The 25,985-nt window shown below is 33.6% G+C and overlaps 1 protein-coding gene across 2 annotated transcripts in view; it reads left to right on the top strand.

Annotated features, from left to right (window-relative positions):
• The window catches only part of MCTP1 (multiple C2 and transmembrane domain containing 1), a 140,986-nt gene that overhangs the window by 76,478 nt on the left and 38,523 nt on the right, over window positions 1–25,985 (top strand). The window contains exons 16-17 of one of the 2 annotated variants that reach the window (XM_081944917.1): window positions 22,617–22,736; window positions 24,089–25,239. In XM_081944917.1, coding sequence (XP_081801043.1) covers window positions 22,617–22,736; window positions 24,089–24,118 — 150 coding nt within the window. In that variant the 3' untranslated portion in view covers window positions 24,119–25,239. Of the gene's footprint in view, window positions 1–22,616; window positions 22,737–24,088; window positions 25,240–25,985 lie in introns of those variants that run through there. The other variant, XM_081944916.1, reaches the window with a different exon arrangement.

The raw sequence follows: 25,985 nt of genomic DNA, 5'->3' as shown, positions 1-25,985 counted from the left end.
GTAGATTTCAATAACCTATTCTACTGTCAAAGAGCCACAGTAGTGGATAGCTTTTTATTATGACTCATTTTCAATAACAATTATATATCTGAGCATATTTACTGATTTTAGAATTGCAACCTACATCTACTGTTCTGCAAAATGTAAACTGTTTAAAATGCTTTTGAAGTAATAAGATTTTAACGGTTTTAACTGGAGAGTAAATGAGCAACACGGATAAAAGCAAAGTTGCGCAAAGTGGAATCCTATTTTTTTTATTCTTACAGCTACTTGAGAAGAGAGAATTAACAAATAACATATTTCTCAAGTCACAGCAGGTGCCGGCACCTAGCCATTCTCAAAAACTAAATATCAGACCTGATTAAAACTTGGAAAGGGAGAGAACACAAAATTATAGGATTACAGTCTAGACTGAAAAGTCAAATGTCCTGAAAAAAGGAAATGATAAATCACTTCCATACAGTTTTCTGGAACACAACCTGGATGTATTCATGTAGTCAGTGTCCACTCAAGAGAGACTTTATTACTTAACTTCCTCTAATGGGAATTTTCTGCTGGATTTTGGTTTGTTCCAACAACTGTGAAGTGTTAGGTTCAAATAACATGTTCCAAAGCTTAGGATTTAAATAGTATAGAAACAAATGATATAGTTTTTCCTCCAATAGGTATTGTTCTCCCAAATACTATATTGATCATAAATTAGCATTCAGTTTACAAAACTAACAGAATTTTTTAAATATTAGCTTTTTTTGTTCATATTTAAATTTTAAAAATGAATCACTTCTATGTAATTTTAACATGCAATTATTCAAAATACTTTTATGTATATTTAATATATGAAGGCAACTTCTTACATAGAAATTAGAAGAATTGTCTTTGCTAGTGTAGTATCAAAATGTCTTCCAACTTGGGTTTAATTCTCTTCAGTTCTTCGCCACACATTCCTGTACTTGTGGAAGTTGGAAACTGTAATGCTTTAGGGCAGATGAAGGGTGTATGCAACCTTTTCCTCCACTGTCGTATTACTATAATGGGCTGAAAAATAATTGGATATCTAAGATTTAAGTAAAAAGAGGTACTTCAAAACGAATTAGTGAATTAGTTATTGCAGACAGATTTTACTCTGTAAATAGGTTTGTGGATAATTTGTGGTACTTTGGACTATTTTGAATTGTTTTAGCCTTTTCAGTTGTTATACATTAAGTGTTGCTATGTTAACATTAACATTTGATATTTTACACATTTATTTCCTGCATTGCTGTGTGGTCTTTGGGGAAATGTGCTCTAGTGCTACATGAAAGAGACATAATATTGATCAGGTAACATTTCAGTTACACTTATGTATGTTGCAAAATTAATGAAAATGCCAGGCAAAAATGTCAGAGTGCACAAAAAGGTAGGATTTGAATTTGGGCAGTTTAATGAAAAGTTTAAGATTTATGTTACAACATGTCATTTTAGCCTAGAGTATAGAAGTCATAATACAATAATTGCTGTGTTACTTGAAGGAATATTAAGTCTTAATTTATAAAAAGTAAGTGATATCCTCAAATTACTTAATTTGGTATAAATAGTCAAATCTTGCTCTAAATAACAACAATACTTTCATATAAGGAGAAAGATACAAATGTGCCACATTTTTGCAAGAGCTCAGAAGATTATGTAGTCTTCTTTTGATTTTAGCCAACATTCATCTGCAACCTGTTTTAGATTTTTAAAGTAAATCTAAAGCAGTTCCAGTACTATTTTTCCTGTTTTAGTGCTCAGATTTATTTAGCTTAGGTTTGTACATATTTATGTAAACCATTTCTGTGTTTAGCCATCACACATGAAAAACTGGAGGTCCATCTTGAAATGATTAAGATCTTAAATTGTCATTACAAGTTTATGATTAATAGGGGATTTGTTGGATAACAATATAATGGAGAAACATGAATATTATTTAATAGATTCATTTTTGGTAAATATGCCAAAAAAGACCAAAAAAATTAGAAATAATTCATGTAGCATAACCCAGTGTATAAAGAGGTATTGTCATTTTTATTTAGTTGTATTATTATACATTCCACTCCTTTCTCTAGGAGCTCAGGATGCTATACATAGAATTCTCTCCCCCTTTTTTTGCAATAACCCTTCTATTGGAGTGTAGAGTGACTGACCTAAAGTCATCCAATTAATTTCATTGGATGAGTTTGTATTTGATCCTGGGCCTCCATAGTTAGAATCCAATAACAACCATTACATAAAATGGCTTTTGTTTCAGTAATAAATAAATAACTAGAAAAAAAAGACTACAGACTCAACACTTAGATATTTGTGTTTTTAGCGGGTAATCAAAACATTGTATTTGTCTATATTATTTTACTTTATATATGATTATTTAATATTGTTTTCTCATAGAGGTTTGTAAGAGGAACTTTCCTTGAAATAAGACAGTGGCAGTTGAACATCTTCTGAGCCATAAACCTGGGCAGATGGCATACGTCTGTTATTACCATAAAAGTCTACTGAGATTTTCCACAGTTACGGAACATATTCACATTGAATGGCTGTGGCAATTTCAGTCTGTGTACTCTGAGAGAATAACATTTATTGTTAAGTTCAGAAGCCTGTGTGTAGCATTTAACCATAGTCTTTTGATTCCCATGTTCTCTCTTCAGAGCCTTTGGTGCAGACCCCACCAAAACAGCTGCTCCTCTGGGACTGAGGTTTGGCAGGGCTGCATCAATTCCACATAAGGGAGATAGTTGGGAACTAAAGGAGGTGGCAAGGCACATAAAATTATATGGAAGTACATTCCATATCCATACTGAGTAATTGGACTTAAATTGTTTCTTTAAAAGAAAAGAACATACTGATTTATTTTATATCAATATTTAAATATTCAGTTGAATAATTTAGGCAGACAACCACAGAATTCCATGTGTAAGAGAAACTGCTTTTAATAAATTAGGGAGAGGGATCTATTTCATATATACAATAAGAATTGAATTTGAAAACTTGTTATTGCAGTAAATAGTATATTTTCATGATCTGAATCTTCTGTTTGGGATAGGGGAATGTGTTGGGGATTGTAAACACATACCTGTGAACAACCAAGCTGTTGATGTGTTGCTGCTCGGATTTTTGAAAATGTTCCCTTCTTCTTGATTCATTAAGTGTATTAGATCAGTTCTCACACAGTAAGGAAAATAGTTAATGTGATGATGGGAAAATCTCTGACTATCTCATTCATAAATAAATATTTTGACACCCCCCCCCCCGATTATTCCTGGCTTTATTCTTTTTCTTTTTCTTTATTCCTGATCTTTTTCATATCCAGTTCCATTTGTTGAAATAATGCTTAGCTCTTTTTGCCTTCTTTTTATGTACATCTCAAAAGTTCATAGTTATCTATTTCATTTGTTTTTAGTCTGAGACTGTTTTTGAATTTCTATGTATAAGGTGAAATTTTAAGTAACAGCGAGCTTTCATCAATAACTTTACCTAAGTTCCTTATTTAAATATAAGTTTAGCAATCTTGTAAGGAAAAAAACCCTTATGGTATGAGAAGTGGGTTTTTTATGATACAAATTCAACATGAGAAAATTATAAATTTGGATTCCAATTTGTATTTAAATAACATTTTAGTGTATTTTATCCACCTGGGAAGAAATTTATTTCTTGCAAAATTTTAAGGTAAATATTCTGGGAGAGGGATCTGATTGAAATCACTTTTCAGAAAATAATGGACCTCTTAATTTATGTGGAAGAAACAGGAAATTCTAAAATATTCTATTTGAAATACGAAATTGTGTTTGAGAAATACTTTCTTACGCATGAAATTAAAGAAAAAGACATTTAAAACTTTACTTATGAGGGAAAAAAGCCATTGTGTAATTGTTTTGAGGGCAGTCCACAACAATCCTATTATCCTTAGTTTTTAAAACAATCTTAGGAATGCTGTGTTTAAAAACTGACAATTATAATTCCTAGCTCATCAAAGTAAAAATAAAGTTTAAAATGCATTAAAAAAAAGTACTAACAATAATTTGTTCTGAAAAAAATGAACCTGCTTTTAAAGGCCAACACGGAATTAGAATATATTGAAAATGCAATTAATGTCAACCACATAGTAGCCTTCATTACTCTCAAAACTATATAGGCAACAAGAATATCATGTCTCCATTCAAATTATAATGGTCACCTTCCTTAACTAGAAATGAGTCATTAATGGGCCAATTCAGGTTCTTCTCTACCTCATTAAAATGATAAAGCTAAAAAGAAGAAAAAAGGCTAATCTAATGTTAGTTGATCACTGTCTAAAAACTAAAATCTGCTGCAAGTGAAACTTGACTCCTAGTGACTTCATGGTCATGCATGCTTACTACTTACTGTTGATGTTATAGTATAAATAATCATGTGGAAGTAATACATGCAATATGCTACTACATGTGCTTTAATTTCAAAATAAAGCTATAATATTTGATGAATCTCTTATGGCCATCTTTATATCTGTCTGCATAAACACATTAAATAAACATTTAAAAAATATATCCCTCTGAAAACTGCATATCTCTTAGGTCACCCTTGATCCTTATCATTTTAGAATACTTTGCATGCAGCAATAAATAATATTCCTCCTCTTACTTTTCTGTAAGATTGTCACCTAGTCAGTGTTTTGTCCTGTAATGAAATCAGTGTGTGTGGGCAGCGTCTCTCTCTTTCTTCCCTTCCTGTTTATAATGGGTGAGATGGGGGAAGAGACTCCTCTCTTTCATTTCATGTAGTGTTTAATCCTAGTGATTCTCTCCATATCATCCCTACCAGGGTGGTTTAGCTAGCAGCATTTCATTTGCCTCCCCCCTCCTGTCTTTGCTGCCATAAAGCTTTGCAACTCCCATCCTTCATTCCTAAGCTCTTTGTTTACAGCACTTTCCTTCTCTACGCTGTTCTACTTGCTGTGCAGATCAAGGCAGAACAAGCAGACTAGAGTGTTTTCTGGGCTGGGCTGAGATGAGATAGCAAGAACCAGTTGATGGGGGAAGCGTGTATACCTACTTATCTTACCTCTGAAAGGCAAATGCACATGGCTTCAGTTTGAATTAAAAGATAAACAGGAATTATGCTGCAACTAATTCTAAATTAAATTGAAGTTATAACTAATTAATGCTTCAATCCTTCATGAACAAGTGTTCTATTGGAAGAAACTCTGTGTATCTTTAATAACACAAGATTTGAGCAGTCCGTAGTTGCAAACTTTATGCTATACTATTAGCAAAAAGAACAGAAATAAATACAAGTAATGTAGTATTGATACATGAAAACAAAATTAAAAAACATAAGGCCATATTATCTATATTTTAAAAACTCAACTATTAAGCAGATTTAATTGTTTCTAGTCAGGAATTTACATGCTGATAGATCTAGTTTACATGTTAAAATAACTTAGGCTCTATAAATAGCTCTGTTTGAGCTTTTATTAGTTAATTATTGTGGGTGCACTGCACAATATTCCAAACTTAGTATTTTTTAAAGATGGAAGGCAGACTGTGAAGTTAGTAATATTTCAGGAATTATTCATTTTGTAAACTTTTGCAGCTAAAATTAATAACTATCAGAATATTCTTACAGGATAGTTTTTCAGTGAAGTGGTATTTGTTTCTCTGCTGCTTTGCTAAGGGTGGATTTGTGTATCTTCTTTCCTTAAGCAGATATAATATGTATCTATTTCAGTGACTGAGCATTTGAGTGCACCAATGCAAGTCATAGCTGATAACTTGGGCAGCCCATCTCGTACTACTGTAGAACCGTATCACTGAACTGTCTGGAGTTACCTACCCAAGAAACAATTACTCTATTAGGGTCAAATACCCTTTCACCTTTCTACCTGAACACCTGCAAATTGAGCTGTATCACATTCAGAATTTTAAGAACAGAGCCATTGTAAGGGGGTGGTTTGTTTCTGGGAGAAAATTATTCCAGTTCTCTCTTAAATGAAAGACAAGTCTGTTGTTACTTAACGGATATTAGGCTTCACTGCATTTTTGAGAAAAACAAATTTGCTGTAACTTTATCTGTAATGTAGTATTGAATGAGTGCAAATAGAGTCGATAGGATGTATAGCAGAGCAAGAAAAATAAGAGTTTGTTAGAGCAATGAAAGGGATTTGTAACCCTTATATTTCTAAGGGATACCATATCAGAATCAAGGGTTAGAAGGGGAAATGACTTAGTTACAGCATGAACATTAAATACCTGCACCGTAATTTACCCAAAAATATCATCAAAGAAGGATGCTTTATCTATTCTAAACTCACAATGAACTTACACATTTCCTGAAAGTAACTGGGTTGATGGTCTTTGATTTAGTTAATGAGTTATTATAGCAAAGAGGTATAAAGCAAAGAGGTAACTGCCAAACTGTGAATTTTCATTGTGATAATGCCTTATACATTCATTTGCTAATTTCATTATTTTATACTTTATTTCAAATATAGTTAAGATACATTAGTACATGTTTCTTCTTCATTTTCCTTCATTATTGATAATTTGCAAAGCAAACTATCATCTGCTATTTTTATTAGGAATTTGAGGTTTTGGCCCAAAATTTGAAACACATTATGGAAAAAAGGAATGGGTTATCATATTAAAATTTATCTAATTGTAAAATGAACTTTAAGTTATACTAACAAAAATATGCAGTTGAATTGGGTTTTAAATTGAAATTTAAAAATGTATTAAGCTGGTACACTATACGGCTCCTTTTAATAGTATACTATACAACTCCATTTAAATTTGGTAAAAGTTGTCCCATAGAAATTTGGATATAATTCATGTCTTATTGTTATATTTTAAAAGTGCCAGTTTATATAGTCTACATAGAAGATGCATGATTGTCAATTTAATTGTTGCATCCTCATAAAGAATTTTGTGATATAGATGGTTTCATTTAGATAATGTTTCACTAGATTGTTTCATTTCCTTTTAATGTTTACTGATTTTTGTGCATTTTAATTTTTTTAAAAAAAATCACCATAACAATGTGATCTTATGAAATAAAATATCATTTATATAAATTATATCCCACCTTTTAATATATGAATAATTTTGGTACCAAAAAATGAAAGGAAATGAATTGCCTATCTGGTTTTCTTTAAAAATATTTTAATGAATTCTGTATGAAACAAAAATTTACTAATATTTATGTACAAATTGAGAAAAATATTTTAAAATCATGAAAGCAGCATTAATGTTCTCATGTTGTAGCCCATCAAGATTGCAAATTACACACATCATAGAGAGATTGAAGCAGTGAAATTATATATGATATATCCATCCAGAGCGAGATAACTAACCTAAGTATTTGGAGTTTTTCTAATTCATACATTCTGGGAATAAATTGTTCAAATTAAATATTTAAAGAAATTTGATGTAACTGATTTAGATATGATGAAGATAAATACATTTCAAAAAAGAACATACAAGTGTTCTATTTCTTGTCTTTTTAATAAATATCTCAAACTGTTTACAGTTAAATACATTTAACTGGAATAAGCTCATTTGATTTAGTTGAAGCTGATCCTATGCACTTTTACACTGACATAAATCTCACTAAATAATTGCTTTTGCGTAATAAATCTCAAACCATATTATAAAGCTGTAATCCTTTGTGTAATACACAAGTTAATGGCCATAAAATCTATTGTAAGTATGATTTCTGAATAAACATAGAATTGGCCATTAAAATGCAAACCAGAGTCAATGTTAGATTTCAGTAGCATGAAAGACAATAAAAATCTTTGTTGCCTTGAAAGAATCATGCATGTCTCTCATATCTTCTGTTCCTATTTTATCAATGGCAAAATGCGAAATGTGTTCCAGGATGACAGAACAGGTCAATTTTTACATGAGATTTATATTTTTTTAACATATCTACTTTCATACATATAATTTATGGTATAGAAGTAAAAAAGTTTGATTTCACTGATGTACGGCTGATTCTTTTAATCATTCTGAATTAAGAATGATTAAGAAAAATGAATTAAGACAAAATTTTAGTACAGTTTAAAGTTTAAAGCACTATAGCCACAGCCAAGAATTTGATTAGAATGATTTATTATAGCAAGGTTTGTCTTTTATTTAATGCTTGTCTTTGGTTAAGCCTTTTAAAACGTCTTTCTAACAGTAACCTTGACTGCCACACAAGTGATACAAATGAAATATCAAATCTACAAAGCTTTATAAATTAATGACAAGTCACGAATCTTAGAGCTTAATGCACCATCTTATGTCTTATAACTGACAGTTGTGTATTCTTTTATAGATTTTAAGTACCATATAATTTTTAAAAATTGGAAACATTTCAGAAAAGTTCTGCCCTAAAATATTTTCCTTGATGTACATTTCTTCTTTTCTTCCATTATGTGTTTTTATTTTTTATTTGTTTGACGTTAATTATGTTTATTGTTAAAAAAAATTGTAAGGGGAATGCAAATAAGAACAGGCTTATTATACATTCAATAAAAATATACCTGTTTGAAGTATAGTAATATAGCACAGATAGCAGCAGATTATATAATACTAAAAAATTATCTAAAATTTGAACAAGAATATTATTTATATGTTAAATGCAATTTTCATAGATAAACATAAATTTTACTCCGAGAATTTAATTTTATCAGCACAATTAAATATGAGATTGTGTGTTGGAGTCAAGTTTATTAATTTCAATTCTAACACTGGACTATTTTGTACTTAGTTTTATTTTTTACAGATGAAACTATTATCAGATTTATTCTTAAATTGTTTTTAATAATATGTCTTTTTTCCTAAATTTACTATTTGTTTTAAAAACATATATTTTGAACATGTACCAAAATGTTAGTAATTTTTTAAAAGACACTGAATTATTTTAATGTCAGTTTTTTAAAGTAATTTTCTACATAGAAGATATAAAGCAGTTTAAAAATAAAGTGTAGTTAATATTAAAAATATTTTCCAAAGTTCATTATCCTAACTTGATGCAATTAAATTCAACAATTTAAATTTGTATGCCTTAGGGTTATTCTTACTTACCTGTAATTTAATAAAATATAGCGGGAAGTTGCAAAATGCTTAGATTTGTTTCTTTTTAGATTATGAAAGTTAATGAATGGAATTGACCTATTAAATATGAAATATATAGCCTGAAATATTACACATATACCAAGTTGTGCCATTGCTTTTGAAAGATTTCCAAAACAGGTGGCTAATAGTCATTTATTGACATATGCAAAGATACATATATTAATCTGCATGCCTGTAATATAATAAGACATGTATAGAATCAAATGCCATGCTTGATTTAGAACTATATATTATACTTCTGCTCAGTAAGAGTATTTTAATAATTATAATGAATGCATATATTAACTAGCATACATATTAATCATTTTTATTATTGACATATCAAATATTTATCTTGTCATGTAGACAAATATAATTATTTAATTATTTATGAAACAGTTGTATGAAGTATGCAAAGCTGCCTCTGTAGAAGTGTTTCAACCACTCTAGGAAATAACATTTAGAAGTAAGCTAGCTGGATTTAGAGATGCTTTCTGTGGAAGCAGAAGCACAAAGAATGCCTCCTGTATCAGTTTTAGTCACTCTCATTGTAATATTAGAAACAGCTCTTTATCACATGTGCTTCAGTGGCAAAGTTAGCTAGAAAAGGTATTTATAGAAACCTATCAATTAGAACATTCAGTCATTTGTAGCAATATTTGTAAAGTCACAGCATTTTCCCTCATTGTTGAACTTGTTATTTTACATTTCTTTCTTTTTTGTTTAGTTTTAGCTCAATGCTAAAAAAGTTTACATTGTCTAAGTGCCATTCTTTAAAATGAGTTTCAATAGCATTGCATTAGCAGGAACATAGAGAATCAGAGGCAACAATGGACAATTTTAAATTTTAGATAAAAGCAGAAGACATTATTCATATATCTGATATCACCGTACTTTTATGTTTTTGCTAATTTATAAAACTTCTGATTCCTCCTTTCAGCAAATTAATGATAAATGAATGTTGTTCTGCTTTTGAACCCCTAGGTAGCACTATTGTCTCACAAAACCAGTGACATCTCTAGACAAGGCTTTAGCTATTTATTTACTTATTTATTCAAGCCTTATAAACCAACTCTAACTAGCACTACATTAGTATAATTTTCAAACTTTAATGATGATCTTACCTAAATATCATGCTTTGAGATTCTCTCTCTTTCCCTGGATGATCTGATGGAGGAAAAACACAGTGACAAAATTCAAATTATTAGTTTAAATACAAAAATTATTTTGGTGTGATGTGCAAAAAAATATTCTTTTAATGTGTTGCTTTTCAGCTATCAATACATCTGTGAGGTTCTGACCGACTATATTCTATTTCCTTTATACAAAACACTATTCAGCACTTGCTTTATTTTCAAGTCACTAATGAGGTAAATGAAGTCTCAATCTCTTAATCTTGCTTTTCTTTTCATCTCTAAACAGGGCCACCTACATGATTTCCATTTAGCCATGTGAGAGAAATGCACTGGTTCTTATGAGGTTGGCATGGAGCAGTAGTACACTGCTTTTACGCCATTTATTAAGTAGCACTCTAAAGATGAGCAACATGTATGAATAGTTATTGCTGTTTCAGGGTTCCTTGGAAAATGCAATTAACAAAAAGTGTAGAACAAAATATTAAAAGAGTTTTTTCATTGTCCTAGAAAGGGATTTCTTGCTTTAATGGTTAGTGAATTGCATATAAGCTACTAAAATAGACCTCTCTCTGGTTTACATGACTTGGTACTTTGAATCATCCTAGCAATAATGTGATTTTTTTTTTTACCATATAGCATTTCCTTCCCCTTAATGCAACTACTTCTTAGCTGTATAATTCTGATAATTAATATATATTATGGAAGGAGACTTGAGATATTATTCTGAAAAGTAATCATGGCCTGCTTGAATCAAAATTTGGAGCGTCATTCTCTTTTATTGATAACAAAGCACATAAAAATATTATTTTGAAGTTATTCCTTGCTCTAAGAAATATGGACTTCAGTTATTACAATAGTTTCCTTTTATTCATTTGTCCCCCCCTCCCCCCCAACCCAACCTTTGGTTAACATAAGACAGCTGTGAGTGCAAAATTTATTGAGATTCACTAAGTGGGATTTTAAAAAACCCACAAAGGCCTATTAATGTGCATCTTTATTATTCCTTTGTCAGCGTGCTGCACCATGGGAGACTTGAAAAGGGAACACTACAGCTTTCTATGAACAAGCTGTTTTCTAATCATATTATCTGCGCATTCGTGCGTATACTAGAACATGCAAAGTCAAATGCAGGTGGGAGGGAACCACCCTTTGACTCACTGTAGTAGCAAAAATATTTCAGACTACCAGCATGAGAGTTTTCAGCTTTTCATTGTCTCAATAAAAAGAGGTATCTTTATCTTGAAGGCAAAGAACACAAATAGATCCCCAGTGTGTTTGCATGAATTCTTAAAAAAAAAACCTTGCAATTAAAATTAAGTAGTGCAGGTATTTTAATATAAAAGAAAGTGAAAAGTATTATGATGAAATCTATTTGGAGTGAATTCAATAAAGTTAAAAAATGAGAGCCTCTATAGTGATAGCTTTCTTTCTCTCCAGCCTAAGTCACTAGCCAAGTTAGAACAAATGGTGCTTACAAAACAGTTCATAGTTTGATTTGTCAAAGAAGATAAACTATTTCCATGGTATACCCCAAAAGAGAGCTTTTTGAATGCATGAACACTGTTGAACACAAATGCAGACTGATGTAAAGGAATCTTCTGTCTGGGTGTAACAAAACCTTTTTACAATGGCTGATGTAACAGTTTGCACAGTTTAGCTACCAAGTCATTGTATTTTAATTATGATAAATAATCATTTGGTTTTCCCAGTTGCAATGTAAGGCTCTGAAAATTGGACCAAGAAAGGCTGAGTGCCAAAGAATTGAGGCCTTTGAACTATGGTGCTGGAGAAGACTCCTGCGAGTCCCTTGGACTGCAAGGCAATCAAACCAGTCAGTCCTAGAGGGTAGCAACCCTGCCTGCTCTTTAGAAGGCCAGATCCTGAAGATGAAACTCAAATACTTTGGCTACCTAATGAGAAGGAAGGACTCACTGTAGAAGAGCCTAATGCTGGGAAAGATTGAGGACAAAAGAAGACGGGGACGACGGAGAATGAGGTGATTGGTAGAGGACAGGAAGGCCTGGAGGAATGTAGTCCAAGGGATCACGATGGGTCGGACATGACTTCGCAACTAACAACATTTTGAAAATATCTTTAGAACCATGACTAAAACAAATTTTGGGGAAATGGGAACAATCTGCTCATAGTCGTAAATGTTGTCTGGATCTAGAAATCCATAAGCACTTTTGTCAATAAAGGTAGTCCTTAACTTATGACTACAATTGAACCCAACATTTCTGTTGCTAAGCAAGATATTTGTTAAGTGAATTTTGCCCTATTTTACAACCTTTCTTGCCACAGTTGTTTAGTGAATTACTACAGTTTTTAAGTTAGTAAAACAGTTGTTAAGTGAATCAAGTTTCTTCATTGACTTTGCTTGTCAGAAGGTTGCAGAAGCTGATTATAATTACCCTAAGACTCTGCAACTGTCATAAATATGAGTCAGTTACCAAGTGTGAAAAGTGTGAAAAACAGTTATAAGTCACTTTGTAACTATGAACAGTCACTAAATAAACTGTTGTAAGTCAAAGACTATCTATACTGCAGGAGTACCCGCTTTCCTCTATAAATGCAACTTGTTATTATGTAATAGATATGATCCTAGAGGAGTCGTTCTCAACCTGTGGGTCGTGATGCCTTTGGGGGTCAAATGACCTTTTCACAGGGTCGCCTAAGACCATCGGAACTATTTAACTCTTTAGAACTAAAGAGTTAAAGAGTTCCGATGGTCGTAGCGTGCTGTGTCGCTCTCGTGCACTCACACACCCACAAATACACACGCAGGTGCACACGCAGGGAATTAGGAATGCAAAATAAAAAACTAGGATTGGCGGCTGTTTTGTTTTTTCTTTCCTTTTTTTCTTTTTAAAAGAGAGGCACTCTTTCCACTTAGAGCCGGGAGCCTGCTCTTAAACTCGCAATCCAAAGTTTAGGCACCCACCGCCTGCACTGTTATCACCTCCGCCGCTTCTGCCCCTGCTGAGGAGTCTCCCGCGGCGAAAGAAGCCAGCCCGAAGGGAAGGAGCGGCTTGGATTCCCCATGCGGCGGAAGGAGAGCTGCCAGAACACTGACGGGCCTCCCGGCAGGCCAGTCCAACCGGCCTCCCATGCGGGCGCTTTTTGGCAACTGTTTCGGCCTGGGTGTTCCTACAAGGCGCACGCCTTCACCGGAGTTGAGTTGCATCAAAGGAGGAGACTTGAACAACGAGAAGGGCAACAGCTGAAGAGAGGCTGTGGCAGTCACCAAGTCTCCACCTGACATTGCTTCACCCCTCCCCCCCCCCGGCGTAGGCCTGGCTCTACCGAGCCAGCTCTGCTTAGTTCCGCCGGGATCCAAGGGGGAGACCGTTAGCCGGAAACCGAACAGAGAAGAAGGGAGACCAGACCAGGGACATGGGAGGGGGAGGAGGGGGTTATTGGTTGGAAGTCTGCGAGGTGGGATCACCGCGCATGCAGCCAGAGGAGGAAAGAACAAAACCTTGCCCCTTGCTTCTGCTGCTCCTCTCACCAAAGGCGGCCAAGCACCCAAGATCGGAGTGTGCATGCGGGTGTGTGTGTGCGGGGTGGGTGGGGGAAAAGTAGGAGCCAGAATGGACAGAGATGCGTGCAGCCCAGAGGATGCTGGGAAAGCAGTTCACTCCGAGCGACAGAGGTTGATGGGCGGAGCTATGGAAGCCAAGAGGTACTGTTTCTGAGACGTAAAACAAGGTGGGGAAAATAAAATAAAATAAAGGAACGTGGTGACGAAGGGAAGGCTAGAGCCCAATTTTATGGTTGGAGGTTACCACATGAGGAACTGTATTAAGGGGTCACAGCATTAGGAAGGTTAAGAACCACTGTCCTAGAGAATCCTTCAACCATCTTTTCAGTAAGAAAGGATGAGGGATTGAGAAATTCTTGGCCATTAATTGGTTTGTACAAAACATAGAATCTGGTTTAATTTACAGTATTGTAGTATACATTTGATTTGTTCATACATTGGCTACATTAATCAAATTTTTCAAAAGTTAATAGATTATAGTTTAAGCTTATGATTCCAACATGTTCCTTGGAGGAACATGCAGAAGTATTGTCCATATAGGTTGGCCATTTATTTTATTGGAAAAGTAAAATACCTACTCACATGAAAATTGAGTATGTAATAAAATACCGACTCAAATGAAGAGAGTGTATGTGATTTTCTTGTTCCACTAACGTCTATCCCTTTTTGTTTTCTTTGGCCTTGCTTAGCTTCTTTTTGTTTCCTCTGTTTTTTCCCCTCAGTGTGAGAGAAAGTAATGTGATTGTAAATACAGGTCTTACTATTTTGTCTCTGCAATATCTGAGCTTTGGTCCTCAAAAAAAATCTGCACATGTTTTTAGATCCCCAAAATTGAGTATAACAGCCTAATCTTTTTAACCAGAACTACTTCATAATGCATTTAAGTATTATCCTCAGTTGAAGAGTGTGTATATTTGTGTGTGTAGTATGCAAATCAGCCATGATTTGATTTGAAGATTCAATTCAAAATTCTGATTTAGTAAGTCAGCTTAATTCAGTGTGAAAACTGGAATCAGTTCCAAGACTTGGCTCAATACAAGTGTGTGTGCATGTACAAAATCCATCAAATGTCTTAATTTGATTTGAATGCATCTGATTCAATATGATGATTCAGTTCAAAGGGATTATTTGGTTGGTACTCTGAAATTTTCTATATCCTTTTTGATATATAAAGAAAAAATGGTAATCAGTGTGATTACATGACAGTAAAATTAAAGAGAACTGATTATACTCTTCCTGTGATTTGTGTTTCATAAAATATAAAATGTGAGAGACAGTTTGGTCTAATGGGTAAGGCACCAGGCTAGAAAACAGAAGACTGTGAGTTTTAATCTTGCCTTAGACATGAAAGCCAGCTGGCTGACCTTGAACCAGTCACACTCTCGCAGCTCAACCCATCTTCACAAGGTGGTTGCTGTGTGAATCATAGGACAAGGAGGAAATGAGTATTAAGGTATGTTCGCTGCTGAGTTACACACCCACACCCACACCCACATACCCACCCCCACCCCCACACTTATTTATTTACTTACCTAGCTACCTACCTTTGGGAAAAATCAGTGGTCAAACTGGAACCATTAGAAAGCTTTCCATTTCCCTATATTTACAATATAGTGTGGATATCAAGCATATAATTTACTTGAAAATCACAATAAACACAAAAATCAAACGTTTTGATACTGGGGATTCAGAATGTCAGTAATAGCTTCTCTTTATCCGATCACTTACCAAAAACTTATAAGCAAAATTAGTTCTCTGAAATAGGCATGCCCCATTGAGTCAATTATAAAATGCTGTGTATGGTCTCATTTCATGAATAATGAATGTAATATGGGTTACCTCTGAGCATTTTAGTCAAAAGCAACAGAAAAGGATTGTTAGAGCACAGTGGAATAAGATCTGTCCATTTTTATGATTCTTGTTACATTCTTGTAGTGTAAAGAATAACCCCCCTTTAATTTCCCAAACTTTTGAAATTTACAGATATTCATTAGCCTGCAATATCTGTTCAAATTCATATAGACATTAAAACATTCTCCATATGCTAATACTAATGCAGGATCCTGGCTCATATGAAAGCCACTGTGCAGTCACCTGTACATGCAAAGGATTTTGTCTGCAGAGATAGACACTAACATCATTGGATGTTTAGAGATTGTGGATTAAAGATTGTGGCCGTGTTATTAGGAATATGCACACTTTGAGAATCTGGATACCATCACATGAAGGATAACAAGAAAGGGGTTAATGTCATACTTATTTCTGACAGAGCCATATGCTTAAAGTTTGTAGTGTATTCAAGTCACAGCAGAGGAAAAACCAAAAAATTGCAGCAATGAACTGAGACTAACTAAATTACTTGTCTAAAACATCTTCACAAATATTGATGAGTAACTGATTTTTTTCTAAAAGATATGTTGGGTTCTACCTGTAATACTATGGAAGGCTCTAATGAGAAAGTTATGTTCAGATAACATGAAGGCAATTTTTGTGCTGCTAACTCCATGACTGAGTTAGATGTTTACCATAGTAAATGCCAAAAAAATGCTCATCAAGCTTCTAAAGACAGCTGGATTAGGTAGATTGTATCAGAGGGAGCAATTTAAGTTTATTTTTTTAAGCAGGCATCACCAATCTGGGAGCATTTTACCATTTCTCATGAGCTGCTCATCTACTGGTATTTGTCTATGTATGTTGATATTGCATATTTTCTGTAGAACATATTAAATTACAATGATGTGTAATTATTGGTTTTGCCTTGATTTTTTCTCTTTTCCTATTTGTGTGTGTGTGTATTTGATGTATGTATACAGTATATACTCTGAGTACACATACACATCCTTGTTTTCCACTTTTTTATAAATACTCTGAAATCTTAGCAGAAGTGTTTCTAACAATGTTAAACTCAAAGTTAATTAACTAAAATATTGATTGTGTTGTGGCATCTGCAAGGTTTTGGTTAACATTTCCCCTTGCTGTAGAGTTTGAGTTTATTTTCATGTTTTGAAGCAAATTCTCATGATATCTTTAAATTATCTCCTTGGGGGTGTTTTTTCCTGAGATAATCTGACAGAATTTTCCTGCAAGATATGCCCATCAATTCTTCACATATAGCACCTCTGTGCTTCAGGCTGTATGCAAATTTAATGCCCATCTCATTTCTGTTTCTCTTACATGGATGACAGACATTGCAACAATAACCCACACATTGCCTATAGGGATTTTCATAGGATTTCCTTATATATAAGAACATACATACACTTCTGGTTTTGCTTATGTCTTTCCATATAATATTATATATACAGAAAAATATAGGAAATTTATGATATGCATAGTTTAAATGCATGTACCAAGAGACATGTATGTGTGTCTGTCCTGGAGAGACTAATCATCACTAGAAAAATAGATGTGGTAAGCTAAAATGAAACATTAATAATATATATTGAAAAATAATTTCTAATATTTGAGTTTTTGTCTTTCTAAGCAAAACAAAAGCTACAACATAAGAAATGAGTTTTTGTTTTTACAAAATGAGCACTGTGAGTGCAAATAATATAGCTGAATTTGGAAGCAACCTTTTAAATATAGGTTAAACTTTTCACCAGAAACTAAAAGTTTGTGAAATTAATTTTCATTATGAATGGGGGTGTACATGTTTATACTGCCTGTGTATTTTCAAAGGAAATTTGAAACATAACAGTACATTATCCTAAATGTAAATAGAATAACTTGTGTTGCGGAATGCTTGAGAGCAATAGAACTATTTCCTGTTTGAGAGTTTCTTTGTAGTTCCTCACCTCTTGGGAGAATGCAGAAGGAGCTTGCTGCTCACAACTAGGCCATGCCCATACAAAACAAGTAAGAAGCATACTACGATCTTAGCCACAGCTTTGTTTCCAGATATGAACAAGACATGATTATGAGCAGGTCATGGTATTTGAGAATTTTAAAGATTGCAGAGCTAATTTTTCTATGGTGGTATTTCATGCAATGAACTACTTGGGAATTATTTTTTCAGAAAAAAATGATGTCCTGGATAAAATGGAGATGGGAACTATGTGCCTCCAAGTGGCTTCTTGTTCCTACTTTTACTCCAATCCATTTCACCCTAACTTAAACCTGCAAAAAAATGACCCTGATTCTTCTAGTAACTTTGTAATGGCCCTGATACCTTCCTACAGCAGAACTTTGAGGATCTTGAGTTACAATCACGACCCCCTCAAACATTGCTTATCCCTGAACCAGTAGAGGCAAATATATGCTGTCCAGAGATGTTATTCTAGGGTTTTTTTAACATGTTGCAAAATAACAAACTCTTTTACTTGTATTTACTCAGTATTTAAATCTGTGTCAATGCCCTTTATATCTTGAGAGCATTTGAAAATCACATAACCCACCATAATGATTGGAATTCTATACTTTGATATATCACTTATTGTAATATTGCAATTTATGAGCATTATTTTCCATCCCACCCCTTGGTAATTGGTGAAAATGGAAACTCCATTTGGGTTCCTGCTGCCATTTACAGAGCAATACCATTGTCATTTTCTTTTGGAAATGAGCAGTTGCATTAGGAAATAAAGATGGCAGTTCTCAGCACCAATTGGAAGTGACACTGCTCAATGGGGTTAAAAGAAATGGAGATATAATTAATAAGCAGCAAAGGATTGATGATAACAAAGGACAAAGCAAAAACTGCACTTATATAAAAAAAACATTGTTAATGATTTTATTTTTAAAGTTTACAGTTGGAACGTTTTAAAAGTTGTTACAAATACAGTATGTATATAGGTTAGATAGCTTTCTGGTTTTTCTATATTACTATTCAATAAAGGATTGTGAACTTTAAAAGAAGAAATATATATTATAGATAAAACTACATGGTAAAAATTAAAAGTAAAAACCATACATTAAATTACTTATGAAGGGAAAAACAAGAGAAAAAATATATTTAGAAACAAAAAGAGGAGAAAAAGAAAAAAGCTAAACAGAACTGAAAGCAAATGAAACTAAATTACATAGATAAAAAAGAAAAATGCATCATGTTATTAAAATGGTGTAACTTTTTCACATTTATCTTGGGATTCAGTTTTCCAACAATGAATTGTAGCTAGGCCATATAGAATCATATTGAGCAGTTTGCCCCTCTCAGCATAAAGCTGAAATTTCATATTCTGATACACAGTAGATTTTGCAATGATCATTCTTGATGTTTTAGATAAAAAGTTACGTGTGTGTGAATGTGTGTGTGTGTGTGTGTGAAGTAGTTGTAAACAAATTGACAGCTGAGCATTTTGCTGGCTAAAATTTATGAAGGGCATTTTCATTAGGGTTGGATATTTTTAAAGGTGCTTGGTGTTTCTGGAATCACAGTAGTCTATTACAATATACTACGAAAGATAAACTTTTATGTTTTCAGAACTATCCTTTCTGAGATCAACCATTATGAAAATATTAGTACACAGATTTATAATAATGAGAACATCACTCACAAGTTCAACCACATGAATGATCAGTTGAATGGTCAGCTGAGCTGAGTGGTGTTTGAGGAACAATATATTCAACATAAAAATGCACCATCATTTGGCTTTTTTAAAAGCAAAAGCAAAAGTGTTTCACTTTTTGTCTTGATCCAAGAAGTCCATATTACTGGAATCAATCCATACTTTCTCGCTGTATCACACTGCAATGTTTTGTAACAGCAAAAACAAGCAATAAACCTGCCACAGGATTATAGCAAAAGGAAACAGTAGTTTCCCTGGCAAGTGGCATGTATTCCCTCTCCTGTAACACATTAAGAATGAGATCAATGTGACTTTCCTTGCCCTCAGCAATATCAGTATTTTGCCAGATCTGATTCACTGTCATGTCATAGTTAGGTTTATTAGGTGTGCTAAATCAGCAACAAAAGGAGAACAATGTGTCCATAAAGATCTGGCTCTTAAACACAGATAGAGGAATTAATTTCAAGGATTGCAATTTGCAAGTCATATGAAATCTATTTAATTGCCTACCAAATAAGAAAGGAATGAGAGCCATTTTGATGTACTGGTTAAGGCATCAGGCTAGAAACTGGGAAATCATAAATTCTAGTCTGCCTTTGGCACAAAAGTATCTGGGTGACCCTGGGCCAATTAATCTCATCCCTAGGAAGGAGGCAATGGCAAACCACTTTTGAAAAACTTTTCCAATGAAAGAAAAAATTCTCAAAATTAACATTAATGCAGTATATTTTATAGAACAGTTGCAAGCTTTTACATTTCCAAAACCCTTGGGGTTTTTCTTCCTTCCCATTTATTGTTACCTTAATTTTTAGCTCTCTTCTCTAATGTAAGTTCGTCACAAGAAATACTTTCAGTTAACCTTAACACAATTATTGATTCATTCTAGGTTCTCTCCCCCCCACACACACCTTTATTTCATTGAATACTATATAACAAAGAATTGTAAAGATAGTCAAAGAAAGAGTTGGGATATACTATCTATTACCTTATCTTGAACCTATTGTGTTACATCCAAATTTTATGTGATCAGATGAAATTTATTTTTTATTCATTGATGCAAACATATTTATGCAGCCTGGAATGAATTCTGAACTAACTGTAGATTCACATAATACTTGGCTTATGCATGAAGCATTTTGTTATTGCATAAGGAGGAATTTACATTAAAGTATTAATGTGATCACATAAATTGTCACTTAAAATACATATTTTGGGGTATCTTATTTCATGCTTTCAAGGATGCTGAGATTAGGAATGAGTTTGTATGTATAAGAAACAAGAAAGCTTTATTTCCATTGGTGAAAAGATCCTTTATTTGAGATTGAAAGCTTAAGTTGTCCTTCAAAAACACAGTCCTATTGATCACTTTAAATTGAATCTATCTCCATTACAATCATACTGGCTTTTTGTTTGCACAAGTGTGCTTAAAATAGCTAGATAATACATTTCTCACTTTTAAGAATTTAAATAGTGTGTTATACTAGCCTAGATTTCTACATTTTGCCTTCCATTTTTCCATTGGCTTTTTTAGAAAATAGATATTACATATACTCAATGGCAATTTCTCAGAAAATTAAATATAAGGTAACAATGTTCTGTCAGATTTCTGCTTATATAATGGTTAAAATGTTCAAAAATTAAATGTAAAGTTTAAATTAAAAACTTAAAGGCCACTTTCATCAAAATGCCTAACCTTTAACCAATCATCGTATTGCTTTATCTCTTTGTGCTGCTGATCTGGCAAAATAATCTTTGAACAATATCAATAATTGATTACACTGTGAGTTTTTAAAAATTGATCATATCTCCAGAAACCGGACAATGAATAAAAATAGACCTCCAGGAAAAAAAAAACATTTGTTAGATGGTGCACATGTCACAACTAAGCCATGCATTGGCAAACAGCTGTCCTTCCCTATTGAGAGAAGAGGAAGAATTCTTCCTGTTGTTTTGAAGGAGTGTTTGAAGAAGTGTTCAAAAATAATTATCTTAATTGGACTTATCAAAATAAATTCATATATTCTAATTATTCTTTCATCTACAATAATGTAAAATGAACACATCTATAATTTATAAAAACTGGAATTTGAAAGTGCAGTTCAATTCTTAAGATTCCAGCTATACTTCACTTCCAATCCCAACAGTTGACCCAAGTTCCTTTTGGTGATTGTATTGTCAAAATACATTGCCAAAGTATATTTATGAATAAGACTATTCATTTGGAATATTTTTTGTTAGAAAAAGTATTGATAGGTTATTAGCATTCATGTTGACGGTACTAAAAAACTTTCTTATATGCATAGTCAAAGCTTTGAAACTTTTCCCCTCAAGGAGTCTACATGGCTATAAACAAGGGACACGTAAACTTTTATTTCTTCAAAATAAAACAAACTTCTGAGTTGAATGTAAAGAGATGAAAATGGTTATATTTTTTGTGGTAGTAGATTAACTGTTATTTCACTTCTTGTGTAAGAAATGATATTAGTTTCTTTGCCTTGAATTAATTGTTTGGCATTCTGTAGAAACAGAATTACAATAACTTTTCTTTTATTTATCATATTTGTATAGCTGCTCATATGATATGACTCTTATGTGTATGTATGTCCTGTATATATGTATGTTTATGTGTTGTATATGTTTTATATGCTCCACTGTACGCCGCCCCGAGTCCTGTCTGGAAAGGGAGCGGCTAATAAATTTAAATTTATTATTATTATTATTATTATTATTATTATTATTATTATTATTATTATTATTATTATTATTATTATTATTATTATTATTATTATTATTATTATTATTAAGCTTTGATTTAATGGATATTTATCTAACAAACTTCAGATACAATGGGCAAATGTTTTATGTTTCAGCCCTATGTCCGCCCTTTAAATTCTGACTTCTCTGCAAATGATGCCATTTAAGTCAATTGCTTAATAATAAAAAAGAACTTTGACACAAATGACATAAATTTTAACAGATGTTCAGATTTAAGATACACTCCTTCCCCTGAATATTCTGTTAAATTGAAATTTTATTGTGCCATATTTAGCTGAGTGATTAAGAATAAGTGTGGTTTGAGATTTGAAATACCTGTTTTTTTCAATGTTTTGTACATTAAAGTAGAATTAAGTAGTTTATTTCTGTGAACAAAGCTGATTGTAACATCATTGTAAATAGATATATAGTCTTTCTTCCATGCCTGTACTTTCCCCATATCCTCAAAATTTCCCAATCTTCTGCAACAGGAAAGTGCACAATTTGAATAGCAAAGGAGGCTTCCCTCATATGTATTCCATTATTTTATTGCAGGATAACTGAAGATAAATAATCTTTTTCTTGGTTCCAGGTTTTCCTTATTGTAACATGGAATTTTGAGCTGTACATGATTCCACTGATCTTGTTGCTGGTGTTGGTGTGGAATTACCTCTTGGTCATATCAGGAAAGGATAATCAGCCACATGATACTGTAAGTCCTTTAAAGCATATATTTAGTGTATATTTGTTAACAAAAAATCTTGGGAGTGGAACGTTTTTTCAAGGTCTTATTTCAGTGTCTGAAGGTTTAAAGGATGGACAGGCTTAAGGAAGAACTGCAGCTTGAATCTTTTTTCTGTTAGTCCAGCATTTTAACCATTGCACCGTGCTAATTCTCTCAGAGAAGGAACATACAATGAATTTACAATAAAAAGTTCTTAAGATAGCCAAAATTCATCTTGAATGTATGCAAGGTATTCTCATTGCCTTCAGCTAAGTTCCACAGAGCTTAGAATTCTGGCACTGCTTTTAGTATTGAGGACTACTGCCCTTTCTTTGAGCAACTAGAGCCAGGGGTGTCCAAACTTGGCAACTTTAAGACTTGTGGACTTCAACTCCCGGAATTCTTTTCCACGTTTTGACCCCCTTATTTTTCTTCAAGAAGCAATCCAGAAAAATTCATTTTTTTCACACATAATTTTCCCTGGTGTATTATAGAGAAGAACTTGTTTTTTCACAAACTTAAAAAAGGAGAAGTTTAGTTCCAAGCACATATTTATCATCAGATTTTCAGCACAATGCTAGCCTGCTAGATTGGCAAGATTCCTCCCTCCACAAAACAAACAAACAAAGACCCTTCCTGCTTTTGTTCTCCCAGGTTACCTAGTTTTGTTTCCTGCCTAGTGGCAGCAAAAAATGAGCATGGCAAAAGAAACTTGCATTTTGTATTATCTTCATCTGATAGTTTCTTAGTAAATCATGAGAACGTGCCAAAATTAATTCTGTTTCTTTAATCTGTTCACATTGATGGAATTACTGTTTAGCAATTATTGTTACATAGTACCACCATGTTTAGAGACAATATCTATAGAATACTATGAGCATTATCACAAAAGATTATCTTTCAATAAAGACTTGATTATTGTGAGAGTATAGGAGGCAAGAAACAAGGCTAAGGAATATGTTGTTTTTCCAAGATTGTTATAGTCTTAATTCCCCTTAACAAACTAATAAACATTAAGGGCAAGTAAATGCAACATTTCAAAAGATGGTGCTAATAGAATATCCCTGTTACTTAATAATCACAGTTTCTTGATCACTTGTAGTATAACATCTTTCCAGACAAGTAGCTTCCGGGAATCTTGTGATTAAGGCAAGAAAATGGGTGAGAGGTTTTGTGCGGAAGTTTGGCAGGAGGATTGAGGATGAGAGATTCCAAACAATATAACAGCAGAGAAAGTGCTGTGATGATCTTTTGAGATATGCACAATACTTATCCTTCTACCTAAAATAATACAAACTGCTATAAGTGCAAGGTTTTAGTACAGAGTTTCTACGTTACAGCCACCAGGGAAAGTGAGACGTCCTGGATAAAACAGGCAAAATTCTTCAGAGAGACAGAAAAGGGAAGTGAATCCCAGAGAATGCAAAGCAGAAGAGAATTGAAAGCATGTGATCTGGAAAAGAGGATTATGAGATATACAGTGTTGATGGAGCTCAATAATTGTTATTGTACTCTTTCCCTCTAGTAGATAGCCCACAGCTATCTGGGCAACCTTTGCCAACCATAACTTCACAGAACACAGTGAAAGACTCACAGATCTCCATGATTCAAAGAAACACAAGAACTAATTGGTGGAAGAGCAGATATTTCATGATGGTTGGTAATTACCTGATGATGGATAATTCCCTGCTGAAAGGAACTAAAACTTCAGAATCCTGGAAGTGAATAGGAGGGTCTGTCAAGGTGGTGCTCCTGAGAAAGTTTTATGTTTTTTCACCATAGGCTACACAGCCACACAAAGGCATTTTGGCAAAAGGGAAGCTACAAAGACTGTGGTGGGTATTTTTGGCATCTCACTAATTTGATCAGGGGCCCATTAAACCAGAATGAAAGAACTTTTACAAAAGTCAAGAACTGAATACACTTCCAAGGACTGGGGCCAACAAGAAACAAAAGGAGAAGTATATAGGCAGAGAGGGATCATTGGCAGGAAACTATAGCAATAAAGCCAGCAGGGGTACCACCACCATTTCAGATGTTCCTACAGCAATGCACACAATGTATGGCAAATATAGAGAATTTGGAACTCTTAACAAAGGAGGATATATATAATGTGATGAGCATCACAGAAACTTGGTGAAATGACACAGATGGCATTTATTCAAAAAGAACAGATCTGGCAGAAAGGGAAGAGGTGTCGTGGTTAGACAAAAAGCACATGCTTGCACAGAATGAATAAGTTAGAACCTGGAAATCTTGTTAAGAATGTTTGATAAGGTAACTGGAATGTTGGGAGGAGATGACTACATTATCCTTGAATTCATGATATCAAGGGGAGGGGAAATAGACAAGCGTCAGACTTGTGCATTGGATTTCAAAAGAGCAGATTGTAATGAATCCAGAGCCAATGACGTGAAATACTACAGCAATACAGGGTAAGATGAGATATAAAATTATTTGAACGAAGATTGTGAACAATATCAAATAAAAATGGTGGATGTATGAAGAAAACAGTATGGAATCCCACAGTTTGCTAAAATGCTGCAAAACAAACCAAAAATGTTAGTAGGGGAACATAACCAAATAAGAATATAAAGCAGTTATCAGAAACTATAGGGACTGTGTCAGTAAAACGTAAAGGCTAGAATATGCAGAGGCTTGGAAAAATATCCCAAATAATAAAAAGGCTTAATTGGGTATGCAGCAGAAACAAAATAAGAGGAAAAGAGACTGTACATCTCTTACAGAGAGGAAGTGGGAAATGGATGATATCAAGAAAGCAAAATATTGTAACTATGTTTTACATTTGTCTTCTCTCAGAAGAGAGGCAAAGCTCTAGGAAGCAACCATGGGTGATACAACCCAGGATACATAAAGGGGAAAGTAAAAGAACACTTAGGAAAACGTGCACTAAGTAAGGGCTAGTTAACTTCCACATCTGTGATTCTATATAATCAATGGCTTAGTCAAGTTCCTATCTGATTATGACAGGTACACCCAGTTTGATTTCATTTACTCTTTACACATACATTGTGCTATAGTATAGCATATTTTGAAGTCCTATTCATGCACTGTATCTCAATAAAGGTGAAGGTTCCCCTTGCACATATGTGCTACTCATTCCTGACTCTAGGGGGCGGTGCTCATCTCCATTTAAAGCCGAAGAGCCGATGCTGTCCGAAGACGTCTCTCTGGTCATGTGGCCGGTATGACTAAACGCCGAAGGTGCATAAAGCG

Source organism: Natrix helvetica (assembly GCF_964273705.1).
Source record: "Natrix helvetica genome assembly, chromosome: 2".
NCBI lineage: Eukaryota > Metazoa > Chordata > Lepidosauria > Squamata > Natricidae > Natrix > Natrix helvetica.
This window is presented reverse-complemented; position numbering and strand designations above follow the sequence as displayed.